A 14,741-nucleotide genomic window follows, 5' to 3' on the forward strand; every position below is an offset into this window, starting at 1 on the left:
GCTGCACCTCTTGTAGAGGGGCAGTATAGATCTTGGACCTCATGGCTGCAGCCTCACAAACTATCAAGCAACAGATCTGGGAAGGCTGCCTGCCACTACAGATAAATCTGTCAAAGTCGGAATGCAGAGTGTTCGACAAGGCCGATCCTTATTTTGTAAATTATATATCACACCTGATATACCCTCTGATAATGTTTCTTCACACTGACAAGAAATATAGATATCATTTCCTCGTCTTTCATACCTACCATTTCTATTACCCAGGCTACTCGACTTCTTCAAACCCTACCTTATTGGCTCTGATCCCGTATACCCATATCAAGGCTGGTTCTCATTTGAAGGGCTTCCGCTGAAATGGCATTACCCCGTTGGCTTGCTATACGATCTATACGCCAGCACAGAGCCAGCACCAGAGCAAGGTGATGATAAGGATAGAAGGTATCCATGTCGGGAAACCCTTCCTTGGAAACTAACGTTACATTTTCAAGACTGGCCTGATCAGGAACTTGTTGGTCTTGACGAGCAGGGGAGGGTTATGCATGACTTCTTTATGAATAGTGTCAAGGAGGCGGATTTTGTTCGCAACGGTACAGGGAAGAGCATTATGACACTTTCAAGAGAAGACTCAAATAACCTTTGGACGTCCATACAAGAACGTATGTATACCACCTGCCTATTTATGGTTTCTCAACATGATATATCTCTAACATGTTCAAGACTCTTTTCAAACCTTTCACCGAGTTAACAACACACTCTTACCAAACATATCGACTCCATTCCGCAACGTACCGCTGCGAATCTATCTGCCCGTTGCACCAGGGTCCGAGAAGCCATCTATTAAGGTCGTTCAATCCCAATTTCCACCAAAAATCTCTACAGTGTCGGCGGGAACTGAGAAGCAAATTCAAACGATTGGAACCGCTCTTCATTCTGTAGTTCCTAGCTTGTTCCCAGACGATAAGGATACAAATATGGCTACACCAATATTACATGGAGCCGCAGTACCAATGAGTGCACCGCTGGAAGAAATGGCACGGTGTGCAGCATATGCTGATGGATGGCTAAATATTGTAGTCTGGATGCATGGATGAAAGGACGCCCTGGGTTATGATTAGACGCCATATGTTTATTTTTAGAGCTGTTAGCCTAGGAAATTGATAGATAGTAATGTCATAGAAAGTCAACGAAGGGTATATAGTTACACACAAACTGGAGCATTTTATGCTAACTTTGTACATGCTGAGAGAATGAGGCTGAAGAGATGAAGGATCAAATTCTATACTGCACCCAAGAATGCCCGCCAATAATGTTTTTACAATGATAGTTAATGTAAAACACAAAGATAAAAAAAACTCCAGGAACGTACAACGCCCAAGCTTCATAAAAAGAACGAGAATTGGTTCATGGCAGTGGAAACAAAACTTTGGGCTGTCAACTTTTGTTGAATCAAGGCCAAGGTGTTCTGTACTTCCCCAGCTTATGTCAAAGGCTTAGTTGGTCAACGCTGCCCACACGCATTCCACCTCCTAGCCTACCACCACCCTTGGTCACCATTCCGAGTTGATATAGTCGTTCCTCTCCACTTGTTGTTCGACCCCCAATATACCACTTCTCTGGTCCTAGAGCATCCCTAAACCCTCCACTACCACTACTGCTATCGCTTCCTCGTCTATTCCTATCATATGACGAAAACGGGACTGCAGAGGTTGAAGATGAAGGTGTTGGAACTGGTATTGGAGACGTCGTGGAATTGGAAACTGCGGATGTCTGAGCAGCTGCCGAGGAACTAGTATGGCTGGTAGAGCTTATTGGGGCTCGGGATGAAGGAGATGGAGTATGCGAATGAGTATGGGTATGAGCATGGGTATGATGATGATGATGGGAGTGGTGATGGGAGGAGAAGTGGTTTGATGTTGACGATGCGGCCGCTGCGGCAGCAATAGAGTTGGTATTCGGTTGTTGTGGATTCGAAGGAGCTGGATTTGCCGTAGCTTTGCTTGCTATTGTTCGAGCTCCGGTGGTATTTGAAGAGGAGGATGGCGGAGAGTACGAAGAACCGATGTGTGATGACGACGGGCCTGGGGAAGGGGGTTTCGAAGGCGCTGTCTTATATGCGGTTTGCGCCCTGAAGGCGGCGAGAAAGTTGGCTAAAAAGGGCCTGTTGGTCGTCATGGCTGCGAACACGCGTGTACAACTGTCTTTCGGCCTGATATCGACAGCCGAGTTGTTCTATTGGCGATGCTGTATTCAGTCACTCTGCTCGTGTGGCGTATGTGATATAAATTTTTCTGTAGGGAGTTGCTGGATCACAAGGAAAAGAGAGCAAAGATCGTCGCGTCTAGCTCATGCATGTACCACAGTCCAAAAGGCGCCTGCAGCACTTTGGTCTGTTTGTCGATATTGAATTGTAGGCTGGCCTGTCCCGCAGCAAAGAGAAGAGCATCGGTCATGGATGTTGTGATAGTGACGACGATGGATGATGCTGAACTTGTGGGGTGACTTTTCCAGCGGAAGATCTCGGAAAGCCAACCGCGGCCGGGCTGTTAGTAATCCGACGCCACACCCAGCAGCCTGCACCGCCACATACATCACGTGAATAAGGGACGACGAGCATGCGGCCTGCACTCACGGATTACTCGAGGGCGTCTACCACTCTGATGAGGGCTATCTCGTTGCTGGCCGGCTAGTTTACGGCTGGAGATATCCCTTGCTTAAGCTTTTTTTTGGGCTTCTATTGCTTTTATTCCACATTAGAATGACTACTGGTGGTTCACTTTTACCTGCTCAGGGGAAGCCGTTGATACATATCCATGGCTTATACGCAGTTAAATCCGCCGGATCACCAAACAAACGCCAACAATACCCCCCGAAGCCTTAATCAATGGAAACTATGTAGTGTGACTACACACAATCCGTTTCCTGGATAACAGATGCCTCGTGGTTACAGCAGCCCTGATTCAACCAGGTTCCGTATTGCATAGGACCATAGATTGGCTCGTGCTAAAAATAGCTTAAATCAACCGTACGAATACACTGGGTCGCCGGGACAAGTGCAGAGAAACTTCCGTTTACTCAGGAACAGAAGATTTTTTGCTACCCCGAAATGACCTGAGTTACGTACATCTGGTAAAAGAAAAAGATACTATAATTGAAATAGGTAATCTTTCATCATCGGCAAATGGCTTGTTTCAAAGTCTCACTTGAGAGAAAACGATAAATGGGATATCGTGATGATCAAGGCTTAACCACGCAAGAATCTTGGAACTCATGAGCATGCCGGAGGCAATAAGGGGGGAAAGGATAGATGGCAATATCGGAGCGGAGGATGGATACAGATCCCCATCGGTATATATCTCATAAAATTCAAAACACACTACTTGGTCTGTATTATACTCCTCAAATTTTCTCCCACCGGAAGCCACTTTTGAGAACACGGGTGACAGTCATGAACACACCACAAAGGAAAATAAGCGCCGCGGAAAAGAGTAAGGTCAAGGTAAAGTTCCAGTCCCTAGGGTTCATGGAATGTGCATTGCTGTCCTGCTTGAATAAAATGCCGCCGGCGACAGGAGTACCGAGCAAGGCGCCAAGGGAACCAAGGATAAGGGCGGCCCGGCCCTGGCTACATCTTGGGCTGGAGTCGACAGTTATAGATGCCATGGCTGCGAATAGGAGTACTAGCTGATAACCTGCTACCAGGGCATAGAATAATGATCCTATAATGACTCCCACTGGATCTACCGCGAGTATTAGAGAAATCAAGACTATCCCAGAGACGTTTGTAAACAAGACGGCCGTGTTCAGATTTCCAAGCCTATTGACATCAGTAAATCTGTTACTTATTTAGATATGCACATACTATACTGACCTTGAAGCTAAAACAGTTAGGCTGAAGCCTCCTATCAAAGCTGCCATATTCATTGCACTTACGAAGTAGCTGGCCAGCTCGGTCCTCAGCCCCAGCGAAAGGCCATATACCGGGATGTAGAAGAATGGAACAAAGCCACCAACGAGTCCTAGAATGGCTCCAATCACAAAGGTACAGTAACTGGCATCTCTGAACCCACCAAGGCTAATGAATGGTCCTATTTTTTGAGGAATTGAAGCATGATATGGTTGGAGAGTATAGAGAGTCGAGCCCGATGCCAGGAGCACAAGGGATGTGATTATCCGCACTGCCCATGGAAAGCCGACAGCAACAATAAGCCAGTAGCTTACTATTGGGAAAACAATCCCACCTAAGTTCTAAGTTAGCGTTATTGTTTAGTGGAGTTATATATGTCAAGGGTAGACTTGACACACCTATAGCCGCCCCAGAAGTGGCAACTGCAATAGCCAACGGACGTTTTGTTGAAAAGTAGGAGGTTGCAATGGTAATCCCGGGAGCAAACAACAAACCAGACCCAATGCCTACACACACTCCTTCAGACAGGAAAAACTGGTAGTACTTCGTGCTAATGGAGGTCATGACAAGACCTAGAAGTTGTATTATCAACCCAGTCCCTGTAACATGACGGAAGTGACTAGAGCCGACTGCCTTGCTGGAGAAAATTCCAACAAACAAGATGAAAAATGCTTGAACTGAGCCAATCCATGAAAGGGCTGATTGTGATGTAGTAGGAAGGACAGTCTGAGAATAGCTTGCTTGGAACGCTCCATGAGCCATTACAAGACCCCTGGATAACAAGCATTAGCTAATTGTTTCCAGACAATGAAGTGGTCTAGTTATACAGGAGAAAGTTGCCTTACCATGTATTTTGTGTAAGAACACAGGCACCCATAACCTGCAACCAGGCATTGCGTCCTCCATTGGGAGGAGTGCCCGAAACCGCTTCTAAGCTTCCCTCACGATCCTCGAAGGATACCGTTGACTCGTGCACCTGGGCCTGGCCATTCTTCAGGATCTTGGACGCTTCTTCGAGCTTCATAACTGTTCAATACTAGTTTAACCGGAAATTGTATTGATGACGTGCTGTGAATGGGATAAAGGAATAGTTGGGGTATATTTCTCTTTTCAGTAGAGTATGAAGATTGATAATCTCGATTCTGGAAATATAATTATCTTCTATAATATATAGGTAAAATGGTGGAGAGATCTGAGCAAGGGAACTATGCCGTTTCCTGTCTTACCGTAACCAACAAGATTAGATATTTGATGTCACCAAGTGACGCGACTCATCGGAAAGTTTGCCAATTTGTAACCCGACAATTGTATAATGCAGGGTGGTAAAGATACATAAGTGTACATATCGTTGATCTACTATAGAAGTATTTCATACGATGATTCAAACGGTTAACCGCCGTAGACATGACCGACAAAGAGCCTGTGTATTCTGGCCCATCTATGCCGGTAAACGCTCTATCCTGTTGAGTAGGAGGCGGGGAATATTCACCTGGAGACATGGGAACCGTGAGCCTGGGTGACACACAAACAGAAAACAGAGCTAAACACATTTAGCTATTGTATCGAGTATTCACTATGCTGCATCGCACATTATATATTAAAATGAGGAAAATCATGAGATTTCAGTCGCATGTTTCAAGCTCATCTATTCGCTGAGAGATGATGGCGCGATGCATATTCGCGGCATCGACTGCCGTTGTGAACCCAACCAGTCTAATTTTTTATGCAAGAAAGCATGAACTTCAGCTAGACGGGGCAGCTGCATATTGCATTCTCCATTGAGCAATGAATAAACAGCTTTTAGTTGTACCTGTAGCTTGCCTGGGAATTCGGGAAAAGGGTGGCGATAGAAGAGAAGAACAGGAGACTGTGTAAGATACTCTCAAATGAGTACATGGGTGGAGCGAAACACTGTACATAATATATGTATGCCTTGTCATGCGGCCACTTCTGTGCTGCGACGGGTATTGGCATATTTTATATCCCAAGATAATACTCAGTCCCTCAAACACATTCAAGGTAGAAAGGGCCACAAGTAATCATGTACTACCTAGGCAAACGAGATGACCTAGAAGCCAAGAAATGGATGTTCCCTTCACGAGCATAGAAGTACAAAGGCGGCGGGAGTTTCATATATATCCCAAGTCTTATCGGGGTTACTCCAGGAAGCCGGCCCAGGGGTATGCGGCCAGGCGGGAATAAAGATTGGCGGTCGTGTAACAAAGGGCAGTGCCCCTCGCTAGGTAACAGGCACCTAGGCAAAAGCAGCCGGCGTAGAGGAATTATAAAGGATAAGGGGACCATGCTTAGTGCCCGAAAGGGCATTTTCAGTTGGACGTATCTTCAAGTTCCGATAGCGTAGCCGGAGGTTTTATGTTAAATGGCTCGCCATGAACGGCTCGTTGCCTGATTTGATGGGCGAGTGGCTGGGTAACCGTATCCTAGAGGCCAGAGATGCGCTGTTCGCTGTTTGCATCTTGGGTAGCTGCGTTGTGGTGTCAACAAGGGTAATGCCGAGGTGTCCGGAATGGCTCTGGCTGGCTCGGGGGAGGAAGTGATAGACGATGTTCAACCTTCGGGTTTAACATGGCACATATCTTATCCATGAAGTCCTGCTCCATAGTATTCTCGGTCAAGGGGCGGCAAGTTGACAAGTTGTATGCATGTCATGGAAGTGGGAACCCCTTGCAAGACTGAGGCATTTCGGGTGTTTAACCTGCGTTTCCATTGAACACACCGCATCCGGCCGTGGGGAAATTGGCAAAAAAGTGATGACTGGGATTCTTGCAGCCAAGTATACCGTGCGATGCTGACAACGGACTGACATACGATGATTATTTACAGATTTTCATTCCGATAGAGGACCACCAGGAAATGGGTCCTGATATCCTCGTCCAACGCCGTTTCTGGTGGAGACAAGAGGGCAAGCCACTATCCATCATATGTGCAAGGAATCTTGCCCAGAAAAACATATATTATGTGACTGAGCTTAAGAGAGGAGGCGACGACAGGGGATGGCCTGCTGGAGACAACATGGTGTGAAGCGTTATCACCAGGTGTTGGAGGAACTGTGGGTTAGATGATCGCATTGCAGGGATAATTAGGCTAAATCACCGTGCTGGGGGAATCTTCCGTATGGGTCTTTCAATCAATACGGCAATATATGGGCACCAATATTGAACACTCGCATATGAACTCTAGTTATATGCCATGATATCTGAGATGACTGGGCCTCTGAGACGTAGAAAGAAAAGAAACTCTTGCTGCCCTGGCTTTTGGGCCCCGACGTGAAGTAGAGTAGTGTTTGGAATTTTCCGCCAGCACGCTGGACAAGTAGTTGGCCGGGGAATAAGCATACTAAGTTTAAGGTGCGGTGTGGGATTGTTATCCCAAGTACTCCGTAACTGGTAGCAGGTGGATGCAAGAGGCAGGACGGAGTATCCGCAGTTTTCTTGATATTCCCCTGGCCTGGGCGGGACAAAGAAAGCTGTGTTGAAACCAGCAGTCTGACCCAAAGTTTGGCTTGAAGACGAAGCTAGATAAGCACACGACTGGAACCAGGCTGTGACGGCATTCTGTCCCGCGAGAGGGAATCGGCCAGAGTCCAGGCTGGTGAGAGGTGCGTAGTTGTCTGGCACCTGCAGTTCTCAGTCTTTGGTAGCCTGGTTGACGACTGGTTAGCCAGCCCGGTAGCTCGCTAAAGGTGCTTACCACCTTGCCACTCGCACGCCTTACCTTACCGAGAAACCCTTTCCTCTGGCACCGTGCATGGCCAATCTGAGAGCATGGCCGCCTCGAGCTCCGTTGGCTTTGGCTGCTCCCAGGCCAGCCGTCCTCGTCTCACGCCACTGTGACACACAGCCGAGCCATCCCAGCGCCTATCCACACCAACAAGCTCCCCCGGCGGACGATCGATCTCCCAGAGCCTCTCGCCTGCCCGTCCGCTGCACCTCGCCCGCCGTCCGGACGGTCCCTCTTGATATCAAGAAGCGGGAGACAAGCTCGTGTGGAGAGATCCATCGCCAAAACAAGCAACTCTTGGCACGTGAGCAAGCCTTTTTTCTCGGCTACTTCGACGTCGGCTTCGCAACGTCAATCTCAACGTCGTTTCAACCTCGCTTCAACCTCGCGTTCGACGGCGAGCAGGCAGCAGGCAGCGAGCGGGTGCAGGCTGCCAGAGAATGAGCCGGTAGAATGCCGGTGAGTGCTCTGGACAAGCCCCTGGACGGGGTGAGCTGACAAGTGGGTGCATGCGAGACCAGCGCCAAACGGGCAGGATGGCACTTGACCCGCGTTTGACCAGGTACCGCGCGGGCAGACAGGCAGGCCGGCCGGCCAGCCAGCAGACAGACTAGCTGGCTAGTTGCCTTGCTAGTGGTATGGAGTGGTGCTCACTGACTCACAAAGTCACCTCATGCTGAACCCTGGGAAGACGCGAGTGGGCAGACCTAGGTACATAACAAGCGACCGGGTGGGCAGTCAGGGTGCTGTGGTTTGCTGGCCACAGGCGAAGGCCGCTAAGTAATTCCTCCGTTTTAGGCTTTGGCCTAGGGACGGATGGAAGCCAGATACAAGGAAAAACAAAACAAAAGACGCAGCGACCTTTTGGGCCAACAAACAGACTTCTACAGCAAATGTGATCTCGTGTTAAGCGATCCAATAACTGGTCGAGCACGGAGTGGTCGCGGGGGCATGGGTTTGCGCTTCCCCTGTTGTGTGGAGGCATTCTTGCTTGGGCAGGCCTGCGCAACATGGTATGGTTCTGGCGCACACACACACACACTCTCTCTCTGTACTCACACCTCTCAACAGTGTAGTTGGATCTGGGTGCATGTGGTGTGTGGATGGATAGCAGGCAAAAAGCAAGAGGGAGGTGGAGAAAGCATCATGCTATGCTGCAAGGGTGAAACGCTGGCTGTCGACCAGGCCGGGAACAAGTTGTCCAGTTACATGCACCGCAAGTAGCGAGCTGTTTACACTTGAGAACAGGACGTTGCAGGGCGGTTGAGAAAGAAACTGAGGCATCACACAGGACGGCCTCCAAGATGTCATCTCATGCACATGAACCCCATCTTGCTCCTCCGCTCATTGGGCGGAAGCAGGCAAGCTTTTTCGAAGCATTTTTCCAACCCGGTTTAGCGGTTGAACGCCGTCTTATCACCTCGCCTTGACCCGCCATTGCGTCTTGGTCCAGAGTCGCATCCGCATTCAGCAGAGATGCCCTGACCGCATTATTAGCCGGTCGTGTTGACACTGCTCCCTTGCGGTATATTCTCCTCCTCACTGGATCCTGCTATCTGATGGTCTGGCTGCCTGTGCCGCTTCTGCTGCTGCCTAGCTAGTTATCGGCCAGATCTTTGAGCCATTCAGACAAGCCCCCGAAGCCTCCGACTAATCCGAGGACTTGTTCGTCCGCTCAGGAGTAAAACAGCTACCTTCGAAGAATGAGTGGAATTACTAATACGAGCCGGCCAGAGTTTCTCCTCCTTTGATGGAGAAGAAGGGGTCCAAGTAATCTTCGCAGATGTCAAGCTTTTTGATGCATGTCCCTTTTTAATTAATAAGAGCGGATGCTAAGTAGTCTGCTGCGGCCTCGTCCTACTGCCAGCTGTCTCTCTCTCTCTCTCTCTTTTCTTGCCCCTCTCCCTCTCCCTCTTCTTCCTCTTGACCGTCTTCTCTATCACCTTGATCTTCATCCTCTAGCTTATCTCTCTGCTCTCTGCACCAAGGCTGAACGCCAGCTCCCTTCCCCTTACTCCGTTACGCCTCAAGAGTGCTACATCAGAAACACCGACACGAGTACGGAGTAAAAGAAGCTTCGCCTCCCTTGCCGTCGCTTCTTCTGCAGTAGTTTAGAACACGCCAAAAGAAAAATCCGCATCCCGGGAACTATAAGACCAGGCATCCTCCTGTTTAACCGCCTCGAAACCAGCATCTAGCCACCCGCGACTCCACGCCACCCCTAAATACTACACTCGACTGTCCGTCGTCTGAACAAACCCTCCCCAAGTTTTCCTCGTCTCCCGCCCTCGACTCGCACCTCCCATCCCGAACCGTCGCCGTCTCGCGTGCCCATCGGGAATACCAAGGTATCTCAAAAGGGGGGAACAGCCGTATACAAAGGACGGAAGGAAAAAGGAGAAGAGATAATCAGAGCGTCGGGCTCAGCAGGAAGAGAAGCCGGATCGTCATCCTTCGAGCCGAACTCGCGCAACCTCAGCAGGCAGGCCTATGGAGGGAACGACCTGAACGACCTGAACGGCCAACACTTCATCCTCTCTCCCCTCTGCGAGGGCAAGGAAAAGAACAGGAAAAAAAAAACGGATAGAAAAACAGAGAGAGAGAGAGAGAGAGAAAAATTAGAACGACGACGACTGTAGGCCCGTTTCCCCTTCTCTGGAGCGGGCGTCGGGGCTTGTCATGGCCCTCGATACAAATGCCATCGACTCCTCGACTGTCCCGCCAACAAGACACCGGTCTATCCTGTCGAAACTGACCAGCCGCTTTGGAAACCGCAATCGCAACATTTCGGAGTTCTACGTACAGCCAGATGATCCGTGGAAGTCGTACCACCCTGGAGAGATCGTCAAGGGTGCGGTAGTGTTGACCGTGGTGAAGCCTGTCCGGATAACGCATCTGGTTGTCTGTCTACATGGCTACGCGAAGGTCTTCAAGAACACGGTTGGCCCTGGTGAACATGCAGAGGAGTCGGGCTACCTGGGACCGGGACGCGGGCGCAGAGACGGCGAATATCTGGGCAACGGCTTCACCTCGCTGTTCGAGGACGAGGTAGTCCTGTGCGGCGATGGAAGGCTGAAGGAGGGCATCTATAAGTTTCGGTTCGAGCTCTGCTTCCCTCCATATTCGTTGCCCAGCAGTATCAACGTCTGTCTTGACCAATTTCCCCCCTCCTTCCCTTATTTCGGTTACTGTCAGTTTCTAACGGTGTTTTTTTGTAGTTCGAGCGCGGGACGATATCGTACATGATCACATCAACTCTCACACGACCGACGACCATTACCCCTTCAATGTCCTGCGATAAACGACTTATCCTCATCGAGAGAATCGACATTGCTCCCCTCCCGGCTCCCAAAGCTCGTGTTATCACTCTTGAACCCATATCCGCAAGGTCGAAGCCCAAACCAAGAAAGAAATCTACTTCTGGCGATCGAGGGTTCAACGGTGCTGCAGGCCCGGCATCTCTTGAGCCATCGCCTTCGCAAACGTCCGAGTCGAAGCCCCCGTTGAGTCCCGTACCGAGTGAACAGAGCACTTCAAGCTACCTTAGCAATAGCACACAGAGCTTCCAGATTATCAGCGAGTCAAATACCGCTAGAGATTCAGATACCATAACAGCCACGACCAAGCTTCTTCGCGGCGGAGGCTTGCCGGGCGATGTTCTTCCACTCAGAATTATGATCAATCATACCAAACCAATTCGAAGCCCTCATGGAATCATTGTCACGCTATATCGTCAGGGAAGGATCGACATGTACCCGGCTATTCCCATCGGTACTCCAGCCAAGGGTAAAAGGCCGGTTTACGAAGACTACTATCCTAAATCACGAACAGGGCTGGGAGGCCTCTCCTTTGGTGCGACTAGAACTTGCAGTGTCTTTCGAAAGGACATGTCGCAGATATTCTGCCCGCTAATAGTAGACCCCAACACCATGACCGCAGATATAAAGACATCGATTCGAATTCCCGAGGACTGCTTTCCTACGATAACCCGCGTCCCCGGTGCAATGATCAGTTTTCGCTACTATGTTGAAGTGGTTATGGATATACGGGGAAAGCTGGCTGGCCAGGACCGCTTCCTTCCGCGGTTAAATATAATGAACTCATCCTCCAATAGTTACAATTATTGTGCTGCCCCCCGTGGGTTTAACACCGTGGAGACATCGAGAGGAGGGACGTCTACTACTTCCAGCTGTACGGGGAACATACTGGACACCGACCAAGTGCGAAGGGACAAGAGTGTCATTGTCTGCGTCTTCGAGGTTGTCGTTGGGTCAAAGGATAGCGGTAGAGGCCAGCAGCAGCAGCAGCAGCAAACATCAAGTGATGGAAGTGTTCGTCAAGACTACCCGGCTTCAAATATAGATCAACATACTCAGCCGACTACACCGGAGACCGTTCGCGAGCAACAGCAGCAATCTCAGGCACCACAGACTCACTCTGCAGACAGGTCTCAAGGCAACCGGAGTTTGGATAATGGTTATAACGCTGGATCTGAAGACCGAGAGCCATGGCATGCCCGGCCTCCGGACCAGTACGTTATAGACCCTCCGCTGGCTCAACCGGAAGAGGACATTGATGAGAAAACGCGGCTACGCCGAGCGGAGGCAATGCTCCTACCCAGTGCGCCACCAGCATCTGATGAAGCTGGCCCGTCGAACTCTACACTTGCTCTGGCTTCAGCACCGGCCCTCTCAGAGCACCGCGACCTCTCGTATTTCGAGACCCCTACTCCTACCTACTCTGCCTCTGTTTATATGCACCCTCACCCTCCTTCCGCCCCTTCACCCGATACAATCACCCCTTACTCTGCCCACGAATCATCTCCCGCCCTTCAACATCCGGGCGCGTATCTTCTGTCTGAGAGCGCTGCTGAAAGCTCGTCCCGTCCCAACTACCACCAGCCCCACTCAACTTCCCTCCCTTCAGACGACAAGCAAGAGCTAGAAAAGCAACGACTCCTCAACGAGAGAAGCGCTCCGCCGGACTCGGATGCACCAGAGTCAGCCACCGGTGGGCCCAGCCAGGCCACCACTCCGGCCTCTGAAAACGGCGATATCCGCCATCAACCCCTACCCTCTGCCCCTGTCCTTACAGAAGACGACATCATCGGACAACCAATAGCGACAGGGGAGTCCCTTCCCAGATACCAACGATAGACGGAGAATGTGGCTATGCAATGACCAGGACTGGACGGCGTTCAACATACGGAGTTCTCCTTTGTTTTTTATACACGGAATTCATTTCCTTTCCTTCACACTTTGTCGTTTCTACCATTCCATTCTTCTAGCCATACTTCCTTTTTAATAGCGGGCTCACGTTTAAAAATTTTTTTTGAGGCATCGACCGGTGCATTTCATCCATCTATAATACCACGAATATCCTGACGGCAGCTCCTGTTAACTCACTGACTAGCCCAACAATAGCTTATAGTATTATATTATATACCATGCATCCTTATCCACCACCACCTAGGGGGGATCCACAAACGGTGTCATTTTTGCTCTCCGGTTATTTTATCAATCCAAATAATATAACTCTCTACCAGCATCTAAAGAACTTGCATGATCGATAAAATCTAGCATCTCAGACATGCTACAGGGAAGGGCGCTGGATATTCCATTCCATTCCATGTGAAAAGGGGCGATCTTGCTGACGCCCGGGCTCCTTTTCATCGAGTTGAGATCGCAGCTGATCCTTGAATGGACCCTAGCCAACGGCCAAATCCGCTTGCTGCAATCAAGGATTGACTAATGGATAAGAATATGTGTCATGCAATGCATCTCCATTACCAAGAAAGCATCATGTGTTTCATGCGTTTTGGCATGCAGGATGGCGAGCAATCCTGGCACAGCGTCTCATCCCCTAGCGATGGCTTAAGCCTGCTGCTGATGGCAAGACAGGCGGCTCCAGAGTGCTGCAAGAGAAACAGTTTTCAGGAATCATGCTGATACACAGAACAATCAAAGGGATTACTCTACGTCTATCCGCCACGGTCTCTCCTCCGGTATATACCTTGTACGCTACGGTTTTGCTTTAGCTGGTGCCGCCTCTACGCAGTTCGATACCACCCAGGACCAGTAATAGTTGCAAAAGGCCCCTTTTCCGGCTGGGCTTGCTACAGCATTCCAGTCAAGCTGTCGCTTTCCTCGTCGTTTCTACCGATATGTCCACTGCCAGCTTATTTAGATCCGAGATTAACGATTTGGCACGATCTTGGGCCTGGTTTTGCCACGAATGCGGAATCCTTGAAAATGGCACGGCCGAGCTGGTTCTGATATCACGGACTTGGTTGCTCTTGAAATGAGGCCAAGATGCGTCGTAAAAAGATCATGGGAGATGTTTCTTAATGCACCCTCGTTACAACGACCGTCAGAGGTACATCATGGTATGGTTGAGACGGATATTAAATGGACATTCAGCCTCCACATACTTATGTTGGGTATCTATCCTCCAGCGTGGTCTTATACTCTCTCCAGCTTTAATCTCGACGCAGATTTCCTCTGGTACCTGCTTTATATCATGCGTTTAGTGACCCTTCTTACTGGGCTGGCCGTCGCATAAAGTACAGAAACTTCAATAAATGCAACAGAACCGAATCCACAATGCATGATTCGATTCCATCAAGATTTCCAGAGAAGGAAAGGAACCTTCCGGCGATTAGAAGGGAGATGCTGAAGTTGACTACTTTGGTCCTCTTGTTTAAACCGCCACGTATCAGCGCAGTATTCAAGCCATATACGACCCTGTTGTTTGGCTCTATTGTCCCAATACAGGGCCATTGATGAGTTAATAGAAACTGCAGCCTGCAGATAAAGAGATCTCTACGAGAGCAGCATCTCTTTCTCGCCTCTGGTGGTTTAGACCCGCTTCAACACGGATTCTCGCGCGCTGTAATGACCAGCCCAAGAAATGCAATTAAAACGGGCCTCTGTATGCTTTGTGGCTTTGCACGAGGAATGAAGGCGCCTGTATCAATTCTTTTCAGTGAAGTTTCTGATATTGCGTCCTTGAAAACATTATCGATACCCTAATTCTTTGAAAAACGATGGCATTGCCAAATTATGGCAGCATACCAGTCAAGAGCTATATGACCCCT

General features: G+C 49.4%; 4 protein-coding genes across 4 annotated transcripts; 2 read left to right on the plus strand and 2 right to left on the minus strand.

Annotated features, from left to right (window-relative positions):
- Positions 1–41: 41 nt before the first annotated feature.
- Positions 42–1,091, plus strand: ARB_01434 (autophagy protein Apg5, putative; the record flags this gene model as incomplete). The annotated part of the gene is made up of 3 exons (XM_003012428.1): positions 42–155; positions 221–656; positions 820–1,091. The coding sequence occupies 3 exons, from the start codon at positions 42–44 to the stop codon at positions 1,089–1,091; spliced, it is 822 nt and encodes a 273-aa protein (XP_003012474.1).
- A 391-nt stretch (positions 1,092–1,482) lies between these two features.
- On the minus strand, positions 1,483–2,172 carry ARB_01435 (uncharacterized protein; the record flags this gene model as incomplete). Its single annotated transcript, XM_003012429.1, has 1 exon — positions 1,483–2,172. One exon carries the CDS (start codon positions 2,170–2,172, stop codon positions 1,483–1,485), a length of 690 nt encoding a protein of 229 aa, XP_003012475.1.
- A 1,224-nt stretch (positions 2,173–3,396) lies between these two features.
- ARB_01436 (uncharacterized protein) lies at positions 3,397–4,928 on the minus strand (the record flags this gene model as incomplete). The annotated part of the gene is made up of 4 exons (XM_003012430.1): positions 3,397–3,814; positions 3,869–4,217; positions 4,303–4,676; positions 4,750–4,928. The coding sequence occupies 4 exons, from the start codon at positions 4,926–4,928 to the stop codon at positions 3,397–3,399; spliced, it is 1,320 nt and encodes a 439-aa protein (XP_003012476.1).
- Positions 4,929–10,324: 5,396 nt separating this feature from the next.
- On the plus strand, positions 10,325–12,801 carry ARB_01437 (uncharacterized protein; the record flags this gene model as incomplete). Its single annotated transcript, XM_003012431.1, has 2 exons — positions 10,325–10,789; positions 10,864–12,801. 2 exons carry the CDS (start codon positions 10,325–10,327, stop codon positions 12,799–12,801), a joined length of 2,403 nt encoding a protein of 800 aa, XP_003012477.1.
- Positions 12,802–14,741: the final 1,940 nt, after the last annotated feature.

Source organism: Trichophyton benhamiae (genome assembly GCF_000151125.1).
Source record: "Trichophyton benhamiae CBS 112371 chromosome Unknown Abenha-G-c-208f01.r1, whole genome shotgun sequence".
Taxonomy (NCBI): domain Eukaryota; kingdom Fungi; phylum Ascomycota; class Eurotiomycetes; order Onygenales; family Arthrodermataceae; genus Trichophyton; species Trichophyton benhamiae.